This window comes from Diospyros lotus, chromosome 13 (genome assembly GCF_014633365.1).
Source record: "Diospyros lotus cultivar Yz01 chromosome 13, ASM1463336v1, whole genome shotgun sequence".
In the NCBI taxonomy this organism is placed as follows: domain Eukaryota; kingdom Viridiplantae; phylum Streptophyta; class Magnoliopsida; order Ericales; family Ebenaceae; genus Diospyros; species Diospyros lotus.
The window spans coordinates 9610140-9632155 of record NC_068350.1 but is presented as its reverse complement, the minus strand read 5'-3'; the positions used below and the strand labels follow the sequence as shown (position 1 = coordinate 9632155).

General features: G+C 37.7%; 2 protein-coding genes across 13 annotated transcripts; one reads left to right on the top strand and one right to left on the bottom strand.

The window, feature by feature from the left end:
• The first annotated feature begins 550 nt into the window (after positions 1-550).
• LOC127788416 (UPF0161 protein At3g09310) lies at positions 551-15867 on the top strand. 12 transcript variants are annotated; one of them, XR_008020372.1, is made up of 8 exons: positions 551-709; positions 813-888; positions 1045-1104; positions 1286-1426; positions 1657-1755; positions 13027-13092; positions 13200-13276; positions 15533-15867. XR_008020372.1 is itself a non-coding variant. In XM_052316647.1 (6 exons), exons 1-5 carry the CDS (start codon positions 581-583, stop codon positions 1725-1727), a joined length of 477 nt encoding a protein of 158 aa, XP_052172607.1. In that variant the 5' UTR covers positions 551-580; the 3' UTR covers positions 1728-1755; positions 15533-15867. The 12 variants fall into 12 exon arrangements, 3 of the variants coding, with proteins under 3 accessions (XP_052172607.1, XP_052172606.1, XP_052172608.1); XR_008020371.1 differs by having other exon boundaries at positions 13017-13092; XR_008020370.1 differs by lacking the exon at positions 13027-13092.
• A 1048-nt stretch (positions 15868-16915) lies between these two features.
• On the bottom strand, positions 16916-20342 carry LOC127788415 (scarecrow-like protein 9). Its single transcript, XM_052316645.1, has 2 exons — positions 20204-20342; positions 16916-19978 (listed from the first exon to the last, which is right to left on the bottom strand). Exon 2 carries the CDS (start codon positions 19741-19743, stop codon positions 17497-17499), a length of 2247 nt encoding a protein of 748 aa, XP_052172605.1. The 5' UTR covers positions 19744-19978; positions 20204-20342; the 3' UTR covers positions 16916-17496.
• Positions 20343-22016: the final 1674 nt, after the last annotated feature.

Sequence of the window (22016 nt, the reverse complement as noted above, 5' to 3'; positions counted from 1 at the left end):
AGAACACAGTCATAGTTTCTATATTAAGACCATCATGCTTACATGGGTGAGGTTTCTTGGTTCTAAACTTGAAACATTTAAAACATGTGAAAAATTTTATAAATGAATCCAAAATAAAAAAAAGGATATATTTTTTCTAAAATTAGAAGTTATTACGAGAGAGAGTTTGAAAATGAAAATTTTAGTCTATTTTGCTAAAAAAATAATATTAAACATAATTTTCCTTGTTACAAGAACTCCTAGACAAAATGAAACTGTTGAAAGAAAAAATAAGGACTTGCAAGAAATGCAAAGTACTATGCTTTTGGAGAAAAATCTTCAAAAATGCTTCATTCATGTAAATACTAGAAATAAAATTTTATTTGTAATTTAAAATATATTTTGTGAGACAGAGGAGAGAGAAATAAATGGTAAAATTGTCAATTCAACGTGGGAATAAGTTTTGTAATTTTTAAAATATGAACTGTTTCTTTTATAATTATGTCAATTTTTAAGCGTAATGCAATTTTACGTAATTTTAAATTCGGAAATTCGAAGGTGGACCGATAATTCGTTAAACGGTTTGGGCCAACGATCAAAAATGGCGCTTCCCCTTTACCTCAGTAATGTCTTTGCTGTAGTTCCTCCGCTTGCAAACCCTAATTCCCAAACCCTCAGATTCCCCTCCAATCCAACGTGTAAACCCCTCTTCTGCACTTCCACCACAAAGGTAATTGCTTCCTAGTTAATCCCTCATCTCTTAATTTTTTGACATATATATATTTATATGTGCATAATGATTATATACCTGGTTATATTTAATCCTTCAACAGACGCACCGCCAGCGTCGGAGACTCTCCTTTATACTTAATCAATCAGACAATGACTCCGAGCATCGTAAGCTACAGGGTAAGGGTTTGTATATTTGGGAAAGCGTAATTTAATTTTGTGCTTACGAATTTCTATGAATATTGTGTTTGTGTATGGTTACATATGCATATATGTATCTTGCTTGGTTCCAATTTTTTTCTTTTTTTTTTTTGGTAAATCTGTGTAATTAATCAGAAAAAGAGGTGAACAATCCAGGGGTTAAAGCAGCATTATCTATGCTCAGATTCTACAAAAGTGAGTTCTTTTTCGCCCTTCATTTTTTGATTCCAAAATAATTACTTTTCTTGTTAGGAGTAGGATTTGTTGTGGTTGATTGAGATTTTTCTTACCGATTAATTTTGAATTTTGTATGGGAATAACGTAAGAATGAGAATGTAATTTGCGGGTGTTGGGAAATTGTTCAATCCTTGACTAGGGGAGATCTCGCCATTGCTGCCGAATAGTTGTCGATATGTTCCAACATGTAGTGAGTATTCCATGATTGCCTATCAGAAGTATGGAGTCGTCAAGGGGACCATCTTGACTGCTTGGCGTCTGTGTCGCTGCAATCCTCTCGGTAAAGCTACTTTTTTACCTCTACTTTTTTCGATTTTTCTGGGTCGAAGTTGAACTTCGTTTCCTGGAATGGTTTTGTTGCTTCCCATCCATTTTAAAGAATGCAATCAGGCTCTTTTGCTAGTAATACTCTGGGAAGTGGCAAAGATTTATCTCTTTACATATGTTTGTGTATATTTGAATTGTGGAAAACATATATGCCTATAGACATGGGTTTTTCATATATTTCAGGTGGGTCTGGATTTGATCCTCCAAGATGGTTTGGTGAGGAAAGCACACTAGATCAGTCAGACGATTACTAGCCAGAAATCCAAAGAATCCAAACTAAAAGTAAATCACTTTTCATGTAGGGTTTGTCCATTGATGTGAATTTTACCAGTCATCTTCATCTATTTCCAAAGCTTATTGGTAGTCTGATGATTATTTGTAGGTTTTGTCACTAAGCTTCTGTTGGCCAACTCATCTTAAGTAAATATGGTACCCATATGGTTTGAGTAATCAAAAAACAGAAGTGTTAAAAACTAAAACATAAGGGCCTTCAGTGCCAACTGTTAAAAGTACTTGGGCAATGTTGGTATTAATGGAGCCATTCATGCTTGTAAATGACATTATTTGTTTCTATTGGTGGTTCCAAGTTGCAGCGAGGAAATTTTTAACATTTGTTCTTTCTCATGGTTGTTTGCTTTGGAACTGCATCTCATGTAAAATTCCAAAATTTTAGTAAAACAATAATGAAAATATAAAGATGTAAAAGTGTATATATATATAGACAAACATCTACAAAATAATTAGAAATGTAGAAATTAGGATAATGGATAATAAAATGATAATAAGAACTAAATTAATTAAAATAATCCAAAACCTATTTGAAGATGGACTTCGCAATGCCAATTCTTGATGGACTAGATATGTATGATGAGTGATGATAAGAGTTTAGAAATTAATACATATCACATCCAAGTAGGATACAGGGCAATAGTGTGACCTAAACCAACTAGGAATAACTGAATAAGTAGTTTTTGTTGAAGATGGATTTGATAGAACATATCTGAACCAAAAAAAAATAAAGGATAATAATCATTTGTTTAAAAATAAATAAGTAAATAAACCAAATCCATATTAGAATATAGATTATGTCAAATCCATGTTGTAATAAGTATGCGTACTTTTCTAAATAAATATGAAAAACATATATATGTGTGTGTTATACCAAATTCATGTAGGAATAGGTATACATGCTTTACTAAAGAAATATAGAAATAAGGATATATCTTATTCAAAATTTATATAGCAATAGGCTTACCAAATCCAATTAGAGATATGCATTGGCAGATGAATTTATACACATAGAGGGGTAGATAGAGAGAGCACACAGAGATGAAAAAAGATAGATAGAGGGCATAGAGAAGGATTGAAGAAATGAGAAAATAACAAGTTTTGGTTTTGCCTAGCTCTTTAGAAGCTCTTATTTGAATTCGGTCCTTAAAGTCGGACACAATAAAGGTGAGTAGACCATATAGACTGTGACAATGGTTTTATTGCCTCATCAATTATCTTGCATGAATAAGTTCTTATTGCATCAATTGAAATTTGCAATGCTTGTGGAAAAAAAAGAAACAATCTTGTATAAAACTGAAAGTGTTAGTTCTCAATCAGTTTTGAAAAGAAAATTGTTTTATTGAAAAAGAATTTTGTTGCTTTATTATGAGAAGTAATTTTCTTACCTTTATTTCCTGAGAAAATATTTCTTGTATAAAAACTTGTGTGTATTGCTTGTTGTGGTTCACCCATAGTATACATTGTTTTATTTACTGGATTTTGACTAATTATAGATATTTCTAATTTTTTTAGGTCACAGTTTAGTTTTGGAATCAAAGCTACGGACAATTTGAAGAAGTCAAGTCCAATTTAGTTTGAATTAGCTTAGTTATTCTGTTTGGTATATCCCATGTTGTTCTTGTGGCCATTAGAATTGATATTCTTAGTAGTTTGCTCTAGTTGTTACAGACAGATTTTACAGACAGTTATTCAGTTCATTTTTGAAATAGATATTGTTATGATTCAGCTGTTGGCTGTTGTTATTATTGTCATGATATAAATACATACAGAGGCTTGCTTAATTCTAATGGATCTTTGGTTCATTAAGGATTAGGTCTCGATCACGCCGTAACTGGGTTGTGGCATCTCAACTTTTAGATAGTATTCATTGAGCTTTTTTCTCATGCATTGAACTATTGTGCCTTTTTCTTATCTGGTTGTGTAGGCAGTCTAGAATAACTTGTGAGAATATAAATAGATTGTGATAATTATGACTCAAAATCTTAATTCATCTATGATTGGATTTCCTAATTGGACCGTGATTAATATTTCAAATTTGACTATAATTAAAATGTCGTCAAATTCGATTTTGAGTGGCATTTATCTCATCTAAAGGAATATCTTCATGGATCATCTTCTGATTAAGATATGATTTCTTGTGTACATCCATAAATGATTTTAGATTCATAAATAGGTGCCTAATGCCATAAAATTAGTGTGTCAATATCACTTTTGTTGTACCATTATTTGTTTAGTGGTATTTCATTTTTTTTGTCTCTGGTTTTTCTCAATTTGTGTTTTTCATGTTTTGTGTTCGTGTGTGTGATTGTTGTTTGATTGTGATTTGTATTCAATCCAATTTCATAACAAATTGGTACCAGAGCCGTTGAATCAAACTATTGCCGTTTGGTAGATCTCAACTGTTAGATCTGTACATCATCATCTTCTTTCAGCTGGATTTTCAAGTTACCCAGCTTCTGCCACAACCACCTATCGGTCGTCGCTGTCGCAATCGTTCTGTCGCCGTCCAACTGTCGTGGGCGGCAACTGCCTTCATTGCTGTCGCCGATGGCCTTCGCCTCCGCCACTGTCGTCCAGTTCTTCACCATCGCCGGCCGCCTCTGGTTCTTGAGCGGCCATCATCGACCGCCACTCTTTACCTTCAGCCATCGTCAACCGCCCACATCCACCATTGGCTGCCTTTCATTGACGACTGCTATTGTCTTCTTCGTTAATCTGATCGTTCGTCTTTCTCTTAGTCGTTATTGCCTTCGCCATCAATCTGTCCATTCGTCTCCCTCCTGGTTAGCCACAACCGTCAGCCTTCCATGCCACCATCAATCTCCGGCCACCATCGACTCTTCTCCGGTTGTCTTCCTCCTCCTCACAGCCAACCCACATCGGTCGACCTTAGACTGCCATCGACGCCACCGCCTTACACTTCGTCGATCTGCTCCGCCGACAGATCATCGGCCATCTTCTCCGATCGACAATCACTAGCCTTCCTCTCTCACTGTCCGTCGGTTGCACCTTCTATCGTTGCAGTTCCTGTCACCATCTTCAAGTTTCTGCCATTAAATAAGCTTTAAGCTTCTCACTCAAATCTTGCCTAGATCAAACCCGGATCTGACCTGACCCAATTTACTCAACCAGACCCACTTTAGATTTGGTCAGCCCAGAGTTGACCCATTAGGCCAGATTCGACCCGCTAGATCTGCTAGACAGATCCAGATTTGGTTTTAACCCAGATTTGACTCAGATCTGATATTTTTAGTCTGTTTTCAATTGGGTTTCTTATTTATCAATTATTTAATATTATTCGAGATTATTTAATGGTTACGTTAGAAGTACGATATTCCCTTGGATCGAAATATTAGATTTTCGCTATGGCAAGTTAAGATGCATGCAATTTTGGCACAAATGAATTTAGATGATGCACTTTTGAGTTTCGAAAAAAATGCCACAATCATGGAGTATTGAGAAAAAACAGCATAAGGATCATAAGGTCTTGTCTCAAATACATTTGCATTTATCGAATTAAATTTTGCAAGATATTTTGAAAGAAAAAACTATCGTTGCTCTATGGTTGAAACTAGAACAATTGTGTATGACGAAGAGGTTGCATCTCAAGCAAAGATTGTATTCTCATTTAATGGCAGAAGGTACGTCGATTGAAAGCCATTTAATAGTTTTTAAGGAAATTGTTTATGATTTGGAAAACATGGAGGTTAAGTATGATAATGGGGATTTGAGTCTAATTTTGTTATGTTTTCTACCGGTCTTGTATTTAACTTTTAGAGATACCATACTTTATAATTGTGATACTCTCACCCTAGATGAAGTTTTTGATGGTTTGTTCTTGAACGAGAAAATTGATAAGCAATTATTGGGAAATTTTGAAAATTAGGGAGAGAGTGTTGATCAGAAGGAGAACACAAGATAGAAATTACGGTGGAAAAGGGAAAAGCAGATTTAAGTCTAGAAATAAAGAAAAAATATGTAATTATTGTAAGAAGAAATGATACATAAAAAATGAGTGTTATAAGCTGCAGAATAAACTTAAGAGATAGGAATCTGACTAGAAAGGGAAACAACTAGAAACTTCCGGTGAAACCAATGTTGTTGAAGATAACAGTAATAATGGGGAATTTATGGTGATAACTAATGAAATTACCAAATCTAGTAAAGATTGGATACTTGACACAGTATGCACATTTCATATGTTTCCTAATAGGGATTGGTTTTTGACATATAAAATTTTGACTCTTGGTGATGTGTTGATGGGTAATAATTCTTATTGTAAAATTATTGTCATTAGAACAGTTAAAATTAATATGTTTGATGGTATTGTTCAAAGTTTAACTGATGTTATACATGTTCTCGATCTCAAAAGAAATCTTAATTCATTAAGTACTCTTGATTTGAATGGGTACAAGTTCATTGGTGAAGGTGGAGTTATTAAGATTTAGTAAATGTGCTCTTGTTGTGATGAAAGGTACAAAACAATACGGTCGATTGTATCTTCTGCAGAGTTCTACCGTTACAGTTGATGCTTCTATTTCTACTTCTTCTTTATCTGATACCGATATCACTCAGTTATGACATATGTTTCTTGGACATATGAGTGAAATAGGTATGATTGAATTGAGCAAAAGAGGACTTCTTGAAGGGCAAAGTACTGAAAAACTAGAGTTTTGTGAGCACTGTGTATTTGGTAAGCAAAAACGAGTCAAATTTAATCAAGGCATTCACAATACGAAAGGTATACTGGACTATGCCATTTTGATCTCTAGGGTCTAATTAGAGTACCCTCTAAAGATGGTGTCAGATTCATGTTAATTTTCATCAATAATTTTTTTAGAAAAGTTTAAGTATTCTTTTTGAAACAGAAGACTGGTATTTTTGCTACTTTCAAGCAGTGGAAGATTATGATTAAGAAACAAACCGAAAGACAGATTAAGCGTCTCCGCACTGATAATGGTTTAGAATTATGTTCACATGAATTTAATGACTTATGTAGGAAAGAAGGAATTCGAAGGCATTTCACGCTCCAGGTATGCCATAACAAAATGGTATAGCTGAGTGGATGAACAGAATATTGATGGAAAAAGTACGATATATGTTGTTTAATTCTAATTTATCTAAGTTTTTTTGGTCCGAGACTGCTTATATGGCATGTTTTTTAGTTAATTTGTCTCCTTCATTCGCTATTGATAAGAAAATTTCAGAAGAGTTATAGTCAGATACTCTTGCGAATTATTCTGATTTGAAAATTTTTGGATGTCCTGTATTTGCTCATGTTGATAATGAAAAATTAGAACCAAGGTCTAAATAGTGTCTCTTCCTTGGTTATATAAATCTAATCTTAAGGGTTACAAGTTATGAGATCTGTTAGATAAATACAAAAGAACTGTTTGTATATACCTCAAGAGTACAACATAAGCATATATATATACATACATTTACTTAAAGATAAATACACTAATACCCCCTTACTTATCTTATTTAACACTCCCCCTCAAGCTGGAGCATATATATTGAGCATGCCCAGCTTGGTACAAATATAATTCACACGAGACCCTCTAAGCGACTTGTTGAGTAAATCAGCCAGTTAATCATTGGAACCCACATATGTTGTAACTACATTCCCAGATAGCACCTTTTCTCTAACAAAATGACAATCAATTTCAATATGTTTGGTTCTCTCATGAAACACAGGGTTAGAGGCAATATGCATTGCAGCCTGGTTGTCACAAACCAATTGCATAGGCTTAACCTGCGTAACTCCTAACTCCTCAATTAATTGTTTCAACCACACTAACTCACATGTTGTTACGGCCATTGCCTTGTATTCAGCCTCTGCACTGGATTTGACAACAACAGTTTGCTTCTTATTTTTCCAAGAGACTAGGTTTCCACCCACAAAAACACAGTATCTAGATGTGGATCTCCTGTCACTAGGTGATCCTGCCCAATCAACATCTGTATATTCCACAATCTGACTGTGTCCATGATTTTGATACAATATACCCCGACCAGGGGTAGCTTTAATGTATCGAAGAATACGAATCACTGCATCCCAGTGACTGTCACAAGGTGAATCCAAGAACTGACTTACCATACTCACAGCAAATGAAATATCAAGACGAGTGACAGTGAGGTAATTAAGTTTCCCAACTAATCGATGGTAGCGCCCATGATCAGAAAGAGGCTCCCCCTGTTTCGGTAACAGCTTGATATTTGGATCCATAGGGGTATCTGTAGGTTTACATCCAAGCAATCCTGTCTCTTCTAGCATATCCAAGGCATACTTCCTTTGAGAAATATAGATGCCTTGCTTTGACCGAGCTACCTCAATACCCAAAAAATACCTCAAAGGACCCAGATCCTTCGTCTGAAACTGTTGGTGAAGATGTGCCTTCAATTCAGTGATACCAACATCATCCCCTGTAAGTACTATATCATCAACATACACCACTAGAAGAATGTGGCGGCCAGACTAAGAACGATGAAAAACAGAATGATCAGCTTCACTCCGAGTTAACCCAAACTCAAGAACAGCTAAACTAAATTGACCAAACCAAGCTCGAGTAGACTGTTTTAAACCGTATAAAGATTTTCGAAGGCGACACACCAGTCTAGACTCCCCCTAAGCAACAAAGCCAGGAGGTTGCTCCATATACACATCCTCCTGTAAATCGCCATGGAGAAAGGCATTTTTGATGTCCAATTGATGAAGAGGCCAGTGAAACATAGCAGCAAGGGATAAGAAAAGGCGAACAGAGGAGATCTTAGCAACATGAGAGAATGTATCGCCATAATCAAGACCATAAACCTAAGTATAACCTCTAGCAACAAGGCGAGCCTTAAGACGATCAATCCGGCCATCAGGGCCAACTTTAACAGTGTAAACCCAACGACAACCAACTGTAGACTTACCCTTGGGAAGAGGTACTAAGTTCCAAGTCCCAGTGGAATGTAAAGCAGACATTTCTTCGACCATAGCAGCCCGGCACCCTGGATGGGAAAGAGCTTCGGGAACAGATTTAGGAGGTGAAACAGAAGATAAAGAAGAAACAAAAGCAGAATATCCAGGGGACAAATAATCATAGCTAACAAAATGGGAGATAGGATGGCGAGTACCTTTACGAAGAGCAATAGGCAAGTCAAGATCAAAAGTTGAAGGCGACGGACCAGAGGAGGAAGAACGAGTTGGCATCGGGGATGAGTCAGGAGACGGCTCCCGCGGACTAGCGACAACAGTCGGTGCTGGTTGGGCTACGAGATGTGGACACCGTTGATAGACCTGAAGATCAGAGCGATCAAGGCGAGAGGCAAATGATGGTGGAGATGGTGAAGGCGTTGGAGATGAAGGTGATGTGAGGTTAAGAGAAGGAACAGGTAAAGGTAACCCAACAGACACAGAATCGGAGATCGCAGATGAAGAAGGGAAATAAGGAGATGACTCAAAGAAGGTAACATCCGCTGAAACAAAATATCGAGTTAATTGAGGAGAGTAGCAACGATACCCCTTTTGAAGGCGAGAATAACCCAGAAAAACACATTTGACGGAACGAGCAGATAACTTATCACAACCTGGGGCAAGATGGTGAACAAAGCACGTGCTCCCAAAGATACAAGGGGGAAGAGAATATAAGTCAACCCGAGGAAAAAAAATAAAATGAGGAATCTGGTCATTAAGAACAGAAGATGGCATGCGGTTAATTAAGTAACATGCAGTTAAGACAGCATCACTCCAGTATTGAAGTGGAACATGCATATGAAGAAGAAGCGTGCGGGCTATCTCAATTAAATGGCGATTCTTGCGTTCAGCTACCCCATTTTGTTGTGGGGTTCTAGGACACGAAGTCTGGTGAAGAATCCCATTGGATGCCATATAAGATCTAAATGGGAGAGACAAATATTCAAGAGCATTATCACTACGAAGAACATGGATAGGCAAATTGAACTGTGTTCTAATTTCAGCACAAAATGTAGTGAAGACTGAAAATAACTCTGAACGCGTTTTCATTAAATATAACCATGTAGTCCGAGAGAAATCATCAATAAATGTTACAAAATAACGAAAACCGTCTTGTGAACTGACACGACTGGGACCCCATACATCTGAATGGACTACTAAAAAAGGAGAACTAGCACATTTAGTAACTCTACTTGGAAAAGAACTACGAATGTGTTTCCCAAATTGATAAGACTCGCACTCTAAGGAAGAAATACTAGAGAGACTGGGAACCATCTTCTTGAGATTGGGAAGAGATGGGTGCCCCAACTGACAATGGACTTGTAGTGGGGAAATTGTTGTCATGCACGCCGCTGAAGAAGCAGGGAGAGACAGATAGTAGAGACCGTGAGACTCAAGCCCCCTGCCAATCATCCGTCCAGTCCCCCGATCTTGCATAAGAACAGAATCAGACAAGAAAGTTATAGAGCAATTAAGACTGCGAGTGAGTTGACTAACAGAGAGCAAATTAAAGGTACATTGTAGTAAATGTAAAACAGATGATAATGGTAAAGTAGGAAGAGGTAATGCGGTACCAATACCCTTAACTAAGGCTTGAGAGCCATCAGCCAATGTAACAGGAGGTAGAGACTGCGAAGTTTGAACATGAGATAGGAGAGAACGATTACCAGACATGTGATTGGTGGCACCAAAGTCGAAGATCCATGGGCCAAGAGAAGATGAAGACTTAGTAAAGCAGGCAGTAGGGTTACCAGTGTCAGCAAAAGATGTGACAGGTGAAGTAGCCTGTTGTGCTGCCCGAAACTGAAGAAACTGAGCATACTCCCCCCCTGAGATAGTCACTGGTGAGGAATCACTGGGTGTGATAGATGCCTGACCCTCTGAAACACCCACAACCATGTTAGCAGTACTGACTGCATGAGGTGGACGTCCATGTAGGCAATAACAAGTCTCTCTAGTGTGACCAAGGCGATTACAATAGGAGCACTGGGGTCGTGGACGACCACCACGACCAGTCGGGGTCGTAACTAGGGCGGAGTGATCTCCAGCAACGGACATGCCACGATCAATAGTAATAGAGGAGGCTCTAAGTAGTCTGGCAAATACTTTTGTCAGATGAGGAAGAGAGGCACTGCCGAGAATCTGTGTCTTAACTGAGTCAAGCTCTGGTCGAACTCCATGAAGACAGAGAATAGTAAACATTTGATCGCATTGGTGCTGTTGTTTCTTGATACCGGTATCAAAGGGCATCAACTCGTTAAAGTCAGTAATAGAAGCTTGAAGCTTACCCAAATATGTGGTCATATCCAAATCAGTCTGTCGTAAATTGAACAAGGCACCAATCACATCATAAATACGAGTGATGTCACTAGTATACAGCTCACGAGCCCGAGTCCATAGGGCACTACACTCCCGAAGAGGTCGAAATATCGGCATTAAGGTCGGCTCAATGGTCTACCACAATAAACTCAATAACTGGGCATCCACTCTCCGCCAAAGAGGTTGATCCCCCTAAGAAATAGTTGAAATAGTCTTTGATAAATGATCCTCAAGGCCATGACCAAGAAACCAAATTTCAACAGCACATGACCAAGCGGGATAATTATGTCCGCTCAATTTCTCTGTTGTAATAATCGATGTGCCTGAAAAATGGGGAATGGTCACCGGTGTGGACATGGTGGAGCGGCTTGTGGATGAAGAGTGAGCTGGAGATGAATCCATGATGCAGAAAGAACAGTAGATATGGAGCAGATTTGATTACACAACCAAAGAGAGGGAAGACAGATCTGGAGCAATGGCAAATCTGGAGCAAATTGGGTTACACGACCAAGGAGAAGAAAGAACAGATCTAGAGCAATACCAGATCTGGGCAGATCTGGAGCACAAAAGCTGAAACTGTCACCGGAGTTCGCCTGAGGATGGCCAGATCTGGACAAGCGCGGCGAAGGCGACAGAGAGATGACCGGGACAGAGGCGGCGATAGTGAGGGCGAGCTCGGGCGCGGCCGGATCTGGAGGGCGAGCTCGGGCGCGAGCGTGGCGACGGCGGGGGCGCAGGCGCGGCGACGGTGAGGGCGCAGGCCCGACGACGGAAAAGGCGAGATCTAGGCGCGGCCGGACCGGATCTGGAAAAGAGGAGCCGCGACAGTGAGGGAACAACGGCCGACGAAGAGACCCGCGGTAATAACGACGGCGGGCGAAGCAACCGGCGGTGATGGCGTCGGCTGACGGCGGCGGCAGCTAGGGTTAGGTTAGGGTTTGGGCTCTGATACCATATTAGATAAATACAAAAGAATTGTTTGTATATACCTCAAGAGTACAACATAAGCATATATATACATACATTTACTTAAAGATAAATACACTAATACTCCCTTACTTATCTTATTTAACAAGATCCACAAGCGTCTAAAGTTGTAACTAGCTGAATATTATTTTTTGTGAAATTGTTATGCTTCGTAGTTTGTTTGCAAAAGAATCTAACCCTATAGGTCACCAGAGTTCTGATATTTAGGTGGAGCTTGAAATAGACAAGAGTCAAACATTTGAACCTTTGTCATCTCAAATTAAGTCAAGCCCCAAGTTAAGTCCGAAAGTAAGTGTCAGTCCATCAGATTATTATATTGCTAAGAATAGACCTAGAAGAAATATAAGACCTCCTCAAAGATATGATGATACTGATCTCATTGCATATGTTTTGAATGTGGCTGATGATAATTCTGCAAATATGTTGACCAAATCCTTGCCTATTACAAAGTTTGAGCATTGCGTGGATTTGGTTGGTATTTGTTGGGGAAATTAATTTTTTATGATTTTGTTGGAAGAAAGAATTTTGAATAATTTCATATATGAATTTTAAGTCAAAGTGGAGATTTGTGATAATTATGACTCAAAATCCTAATTCATATGTGAATGGATTTTTTTAATTTGATCATGATTAGAATTTCAAATTTGATTGTGATTAGGATGATGTCAAATTTGATTTTAAATGGGATTTATCTCATCTAGAGAAATATCCTCATGAATTATCTTTTAATCAGGATATAATTTTCTGTATACATTTATAGATGATTTTAAATCTATAAATAAGTGTCTAATACCATGGAATTAGTGTGGCAATATCATTTTTGTTGTAACAATATTTGGTTAGTGATATTTTGTTATTTTTGCCCTTTATTTTTCTTGATTTGAATTTTTCATGTTAAATTATGTGTTCGTGTGTGTGATTGATGGTTTAATTGTAATTTGTATTGAATCTAATTTCATAACATAGTTGTTGACTCTTGTTCAAGCTGGCAATAGTTGTCAAAGATGCACCTAAGGCACGCCTAAGCTTGAGGCTTAGTTGAGAGCGCCTTGCTCTATGAGGCACGTCTTGCTCTAAGATCTAAAATCACATCAATTGGTGATTTTGTATATAAATCAAGCTGACAGTCGAGTGACAGCAATCTGAGTGCCTAGAGATGTTCATGCAGCACTCATGAGATGAAAGACACAATGAGGTGAACACAAGGTTCCTTTGCAGCTTGTCTTGGAACCATATGCTGAGATGGTATGCATCTAGTTTCTATTAAAGTCAAGGTATATCATGATAAGATCAATGTCCAATATACGACAACCATATCTCATAGACTTGCATAAGGTAGCATAGAAACATGAATGATGAATCATGAATGTTCAATGTCCTATTTACGACAATCATATCTCATAAACTTGCATTTTCTTCTGAATTTTAACCCATTTCTCTGAAATGGTCCCTAATGAATATTATAGATAAATATAATAAACGATAAAGGTCAATTAAATTCTATGGCGATCATGATGAGTCAATCTGATCCAGGAGATTTGGTGTGAGATAAGTTCTCAACCTAATTTGATAAAAGGGTATTATCTCTAAGTGGGTTAAAACCAGAATTAAAATTATTGTCGATCTCTATCTCCTAAACGTTAAGGTTTTCTCCCCTACAAATAGAGGTCCCTGCATAGGGTCTAAAACAGAAAATAAGAGAGCATCAGATACAGTGAATTTGCATATCAAAGTGATTATGAATATGTGGGTTGCAGCTAGAGTGTTTTTTCCATTTAGTGATGCACACTTAACCTGAAAAATCTAGAAGGTCGGTGGTACAACAAGTCTTAAAGATTCGACTTCTGCACTTAGCCAAGTATTTTATTTTTGTGATATTTAATATAATGCACGTGTTTATGCATTATAATTCCAACAAAGATGATAGATGTACTAGCTTCCATGATCTATTAATAATGCCAGTGACTAGTTGTTGGGCAATGTAATGGATCATTTGCATCAATGTTATCTATTAATAATGCCTCAGAAATTTTCAAACTGATGCATTCTTTGCCCTCTCATGCAACAAAATCAGATACACTAAAATTCATATAGGTTGAAAATCTGTTAATGGAACGTTAGATATGGTTTACTCATGTATTGGGCTTGTTGCACCTCTGTGCCGTGGTCCATATGTGAGAATTGCCACTTAGTCCTCCATGGTCTTTTTATCTTTGAAATTTGTTTATATGGAGGAACATCCTCATTCTCACCCGCATAACACAATTTTGTATATAGCTTAAGAATTCACATGGATTTAAGGGGAGGGATACCATTATGCACATAGGAATTACTGGAGACCTCAATTCGCCTTCAAATCTTGCTATAAAGCTTGATGTTTGTAATCATAAACCATTGAGAACTATGAGCTGCAGTGGAAGAAGCAAACAGGAAAATGAATATTCTCTGCATTTGCATGCAAAAGGACAGGACAAGAAAGAATTCGGTTTCAATACGTTAGTTCTATGTCACAGCTTTTGGACCTTCAAAGTTGGTCCAAGAAAATTTTGTGATGAGAAGAATTTGATTTCTTCCTGTGATCTTCATAAAAGCTTTTAAGTAGTAAAGTCAAAAATGGTTTAAATCCTTGTATATTTTATCCAGCTTTCACCTGCTCAATCAAACTAATCACGGTGAACTGCTTGGATTATTTTTTTTATCAGCCGTTTTGACGTGGCCCATCTTTTTTTGGATTTTCAGTAGATTGTTTACAGTAGAATGAAGTGCATGGAAGTTTTCTATAAATTAGTCATCAGCTGATTGAGTCAATACAATTATCAAACCAACAGTTACAGTTGTGTTCAACCAATAACACTGATGCTTGCTTACCTTTAATAGCGAACAGTCTATTTATTAGTCATTTGTTTGTTTATTTTTTATCATCAACAGTTCCAGTTGTGTTCAATTCATGTGGATGACCTTGCAGAGTAAGATAAAAGGCTTATGATGTTGTTGTTGTATTCTTTATCAAGTCGTTAACTACCTTCTCCTTTGACCGCAATTTAGTAAATGGAACTCCTGTTTCTGATGTTAATAAGGAGCTATAATACATTTCAAGGAACAATTTATTATGCCTAATGCGTTACTTGCAGTTCTGTCTGAAATGATCTGTCAAGACCCTAGTCTTGAATCTAGGATTTTTAGAATAAAACTAAGAACGAAGAATAGAAGAAAGAAACGGAGAGAGAATAGAGAGAGAGTGGAGGAAAACACAAAAATTTAAGAAGAAAATAGAGAGAATAAAAAAGGGAAACAGAGAGTAGATAGGGAGAAAAATGGAATAACTTCAATATTGTTAACACTTCACTGTTACGTAAACACTTCACTGCTACGTAACTGTAAAAATAACAACTCCAATATAAATAACTCCTCTGCCTATCTCTTAATTCCTCTCCTAAACCTCTGATTCCCGATATGATCCTATTTGCTGCTGACCTCTACTTTTTCATCGCTCCAATACAGATAGCTGAGCATAACTCGAGCGTGGATCTGGATTCTGGCCAATCGGCATTCTTGTCAGCTTCAAAGGCAGATCTTTAATTGGGAGTTGTTCAACAATCTTTCCGTTGTGTGGTGGCTGTGGACTTCAACTTCCAAACACAGCCTGGTTTTTTAAGCAACCCCATGTTAATTAAGGTAAGGACCACTTACCATACATAGGAAGATGTATTAATAATAAGTAATTGCCATGATGTAATGAAATGTCCACCCAGGATTTATAGTATTTTAGACAGCTGGGTCGAAGCTTTTTCCTTATTCTATTTCAGATTTAAAATGCTCTCTTTATTTTTACTTGAGACCTGAGTGCAGTTCTATATTTTATCTAGTATCTCGCTATCTCTCATTTGCTAACTGCTTTGTCTTTTTCAGAACAGTGATCCGTTTATCATATATATATATATATATATATATATAATACGCATCTGTGTTCTAGATGAACCTGTCAGTGCTTTATTTTAAGGATCAAGTCGGTGTCAATAGAAGAAAAGTTCTGGAGACAGTATAGTGGTCCATGAAGAATGCAAAGCAAATATTACCAATTTTATTGGATTGGGAAGTCCAATCCAACTCCAAGGATCCCCCCACCCAACACCACACACACAAAATAAAACAAACGAAAAGAAAATTGTGAGAGTAAAGTAAAAATTAGGAGTGCTCATGAGTCCACCAATCCAAACCAATGTGATTGGATTGGTTTGATTTGGTTCAGTTTTTACTTTTTATTTTACAGAATTTATATTAAAAACAGGTTTCCTATGTCTTAATATTTTTGTATTGTATGTTTTGAATTATAAAGTTTTGTTATTATAAATAGATTTTAAAATTGAAACCCAAGCTGGCCAAACTAGAATATAGTTGGGCTGGGTTAGTTTAGTTTTACCTGCAATTAGATCGGTTCCAGGTCCAAAAAATTTTCAAATACGGCCGGTGTCGTCTTAGATCCAAATTTATATAAAACATAAATCAAAATAAGCACCTATAGATATAATAAGAATGGTTTCATCTATGTTATCTAAACTTGACAATATCCGTACGTTGTTTTCACTTTATTTTTGTTGTTCTACACCCAAATTTCAATGTAAATGAATTTGAGTTGTGAAAATCACCTCTTTGTAATGTAAAAGTAAATCTAAGCTCTCCCAACCCTAGGAAAGGAGCCTCGTGCCCTAAGGAGTTTCTGTTTGGTCCAAGAGATCAAGAATTTAATCTTTAAGTAATAGTTTTGAATGAGAATTGAAGTAGTATTACATCTGATCTTTTTCTTTTTTTTCTTAGGTTCTGTCTGATCCAATTTAACCATAAAAAAAGGTGCACGTGGGACCATATGCTTTGGCGCTGGCCATAAATTAAAAATGCGGTGAATGAGATTCATGATTTAGAGAAAACACTACAGAAAACAACATAATTCCACATCAATGATGTGCAAGGCACAAGTGAGAACAACATCACTGTTGCATGGCTACAGAAAGCACCCTTTCATCTTGCTTCAATCAAACCTCCCAAAGTTCCTGAATGAGTAGACTGGCCTGTAATTGTGAACACAGAGCAGGATTCGTTGAAGAACCCGTGGACTCGTGCACAAGAAACAGCATCAAGAAATCTCTCTAGTAATTACATCTTCTAGTGTTCAATGGTTACCCCTATACATGTCACAATTCTAGTCATCCTAGTGTGAAAACGTCCACTGAACAATAGCCCTCAATATGAAAGATAAGGAACAAGGCAACTCACTTTGATTGTGTCTAAATTATCTGCCATATCATAAGATGGGCCTTTTCTTGGCATGATTAACAAGCAGCCAGAGCTAACAATCAAAATCAGTTCCATTCACCTGGTAGGCCAGCAAATCCATCGGTTTTCGGCTAGTCAAATATTCCCGTGAACATGTGAGAGTCCCAACACTTGGTACCAGTAAGTATCCCTTTCTAAACAGGTTTCCAACAAGAAAGGCCATAAATGATTCGGCCTTTCCATCCTTGCAGCAGCCATTGGTTGTCTTCATCAATCACAAAATCCTTGTGATATCTTGGCCTCACCTTATCCATTACCCTTGCAATGATCTCCCGATCGAAAGGGAGCTGTACGAAGCCTGCCCTCAGAACCCGGACTTGCCACTGCTTATACGTCTCTGGCCTTTCAACTCTCTCCCAACCTTCACAGGCTATAACATTCAGAGCTTCCTTCCCAAAGATCTCCCTCTCAATGAGCATCCTCTCATGATGTTCACGAGGAACATTAGCTTCAAGCATATCAAACAGTGCTGAGAAGTGGAACAGAGCCTCCCGGAACCGCGTAACAAAGAAAGGAGCATTATAGGCCCCATTGACAATCCCATGTATGAAGAGGTCAGGATTGATTCTTCTTATTAGATTGAGAACCGTATCTCTTGAACTACCTGCCAGCACGGTCTCATCGTGTAGGGTCTGAGAGCGGTACAAAAAATTGACAACAAGGAATTCATCCTTTTCAATCTTTAGATCCTCAAGTTTGATGGTATCCCATTTCTTTGCCAAGGCATTGAACTCAAATGGGACATTAAAACTCTGAGCATAATCTGCTAACCGGCGCCCCGTCTCCTGAACTCCTGCATCTGGCCGGAAGCCTGGTTGGGGAAATTCTATCCCAGTAATCCGTACCTTTGGGGGTCCACCCTCTCTTTCTGAGATACGTTGGATGAAAGTAGGCCACTGGAAGCCATAGAGTATACCAAAATCTATAATGTGGATCCTCATTGCATTCTCCGACTTTAACTTTGTTGTCTTGTTCGAGACAAAATTTGATACCCTCCTAAATGGGCATGATGCAATATATAGCTGGTAAGCTTTCAAGTAATCAGCAGCTGATGTTCTTTTACTGATGAGGGCTTTGTAAATCTGGCTCCCGGTACCAGCCAAGCGTGCCTCAAGGCCATCAGCAAAACAATGAGCCAATCTTTGATTCCCATCTCCAAAAGGAGAAGAGTGCCGCCTGATCTGTTTTAGTAGTTCACTTGCACTCCTATAGTCATCTGCTGCAACAGCTTCTGCACAATGAATCAAGAAAGCTCTCAAGTCCACCACTTCCTTCTTGCCGTTTTGCTTCTTACGACCCCTTCTGCTAGTCGGCCCCTTTGATTGCCCATTCTGCTGAATTTTCTTGTTTGTTCCGTCCTTCAACGCTTGACGATAAGCTTCCAAGAACGCAGCTTTTTCCTTGCTACAAAGCAAGATTTTATCAAACATCTCCGACCGCACTATGGAATCTGGAAAAATTGCTGCCAGCTTGCTTCTCCTTTCTTCTTCTGAGTCCACTTTATCCCTGTGAGGATTCTTCCTCACGTTCAACCCAGTAGGTAAGGTCTCTCCCACCTCCTTTTTCTCCATCTTAACTGTCACATCGCTACTTTCTCCTTTTGGCTCCTGATACAAGAACCTATTGCCATCAAAATTGATTAGAAGTTCTTCACTTCTTGGCAGGAACTTGCTAGCTTCTTCAACCCCCTTCGTGAACTGCCAAATAGATTGTCTTCCATTACACAGATCAGCTACCTGAAGAGGGCTTATAGGAGAGTCCAAGAACCCATCAGTAATACTGGTCAGAGTATTTGAAGAGCTACTTGACAAGCCGGAAGTACTATTGACAGAAAGGCTAGGTATCCGAGAGGTAGCAAAGCCAGATAAATTGTTAATGCAACTTGCATCAACAAAGTAATTGCTACCATCATGGCTTCTATTGCTGGAATCAGTCTGGTTCCTAGACAAATAACCATCCGGGCTCTCACTACTTTGGTCAACGTAGAAACGGTCCCTTTCAGGAGATGGCGGATACTTCTTGCCGAGCACCTCGTAGAACGACTTCTCTGCAGCTTGGAGATCCAACGACCCTTGAAGCATGCAAGTCCTGTCTTCCATGTCCTCTTCCATAAGAATCTGATTTATGTATCTCAACACAGCATCAGAGAAATCACAGTCCTCGTGAGGATCCTCCTCCGATGTCACAGTCGAACTCGGAACTGTATCACTCAATGAGACATCATTTGGAGGGAACTGGATTCCCTCAAAGTTGTGGTTGGGAAAGCTGTTCCCATATCTGGTCGCAACAACTAGGCTTGGATTGCGCAGATTCGATACAGATTGATTGTCCCATTGGACTCCTTTCATGGAACCCAATAATCTACGAGCTCGTGGATCCATTATCCTCTAGATTCACAAACACTCGCCTAAATTCCAAGGTCAACACATCCCAACTGGTAATTCTAAGCTATACTCCTCTGCTAGCCTTGTTTCCAAGTAGAAATTCTCAAGCCCCAAATCCAGTAAAATATGTGCCCTAAGATCCCGCACAGGGCATGTATTTGTTTCCGGGACCAGAAAGGAAGCTTTGGAAACCCAAAATACACTCAGAAAAAGGTCCGAAAAATCCCTGTAACTGACGAACGAATAAAAGTCAAACACAACACTCAAAGGGCTTTGCTTTCGACAGAATCAGATTATTAATTTGGATAAATACAATTCAGAGACAGTAAAGAAAGATATCACCCAGTATGTGAGACCTCCATTAATTCCAAAAGCTCAGAAAATGAGCACTGGCTGCTACAAAAGCATCCCTTGCCTTGCAGAGAAGAAGACAATGAACAAAGACAGGATAACGTACCTCATGGAAACCCTAGCAAGAGCGAGCAAAGAGAGAGAGAGAGAGAGAGAGATGACGATAGTGGAGTGTGAAGAATCGTTCTTGAAGAAGGCTTTGTTTACTGTTGAGAGAGAGAGAGAGAGAGAGAGGAAATCGCAGCCGTTGAGTTAGGCCGTTAAATTCCACCTGCCGCAGCAGCTCACTTTCCGTTTAATTAAACCTTTTGCAAAACTATGTATTACTAAAACAATATAATAATAATAATTATTATTATTATTTTATAGTAATATAAGTGATTAAGAAGGTGTTTTTATTATTTTATTTTTACTGCATAACTATCATTAAGTTGTATATTCTATGGTCAATTTTTATAATCACGATTAATAAATACCCTACCCTTAACACTTGTAAAATAATTTTATATATGTAATGATATATATATACGTGGAGTGGAGCATAGAGTAAATTTTACTTAAAACTTTTCATGATTTAAATTAATTATTTCTACATTCACCTTTGGTTTTTAATTTAATGGGAAGAGTTATTTTAAAATATTAAAAAAAATTATATAAAAATAGTGATAGTATAATTAATGTTAGAAAGTTATTCTATATGTAAAATGCTATATATATATATATATATTTGTAGATCCCAAATAATAAGTCCTTAGTAATATTTATTAATGTAGAGTAAACCACCCAAAAATGTTACATTTGTCCGTATATTAAATTTATAAAATATTCATTTTATTACTTTACCTACTAATTTATAATTTTATTTTATTTTTTTCTTTTTTAGAGTGAATGGGAATGGGAATGGGACAGGACAGTACAGTAGAAGAGTGCAAGCCACTTTCCTTCCCCCCCCCCGCTTTAGGCGCGCCCAACAAACACTCAACATCACTTTTTTTTACATGCATGGTTATAGTGGAGTACGTGGCGTGTGATGAGTGGTGTCACGTGCTTTCCCAAAAGCAGTGGGCGCCGCAGTAGGAGCAGGGGACATACAGATCCGGACGAGGTTTTGATTTGGACAGTCAGTCCCTTTTAGCTAACGGTAACGATATATCCTCCCAAAAATCAAAATGAATTATTAGTGAATAATGTGTTTTAAGTGTAAACCTTCACACCATATATAAATAAATAATGAATCTACCGCCGCACAAACTCTCTTTTTATTTTTTTTTGGGTGTAAATGGAGAAGGGGAAATAATTAGACATGGTTTGTTTGGGTTTAATATTAATTTGAGAATTTCTTATTAAATACTGCACCAGTTGCTGCTGCTGATCAAGTTACTTAATTTCAAGCCTTTTATTTTTTTAACATAAATTTAGTTTGATATGTTTGATGTCTTCTATTACTGATTTACACTTGGAAAGTATTTATCTGGAAGGTGCTTTTAACCCAAAATTTTATATATTTAAATCTCATTTTTTTTTTACTATAAAATAAAATTTTAATTATTATTTTTTCAAATGTGTATGTTTTCACATAAATTCATTATACACACACTAAAACTAATTTAAGCATGCATAAAATTACCCTTTCCTTAAAAAGAAGAAAAACCTAAGCTCGGACACAAAATCATTATTACCTTCGAACACATGCCCCACATGGGATTCTTTTTAGAATCTCCCTACTAGAGCTACGTGCAATCCAATACTGCGCTCTACGATCTTAGGACCCACAGCCACAAGCAAGCATTTGCCAATTCAACGACCCAAAGCAGCAGCAATGAACATCATATGCCTAAAAGTGTCCCATCTTTTCTCTCATCTTCACCTCTTTTTAACTTCGTGCCCATCCATGGAATGCATTATAATTTAGATGCTAT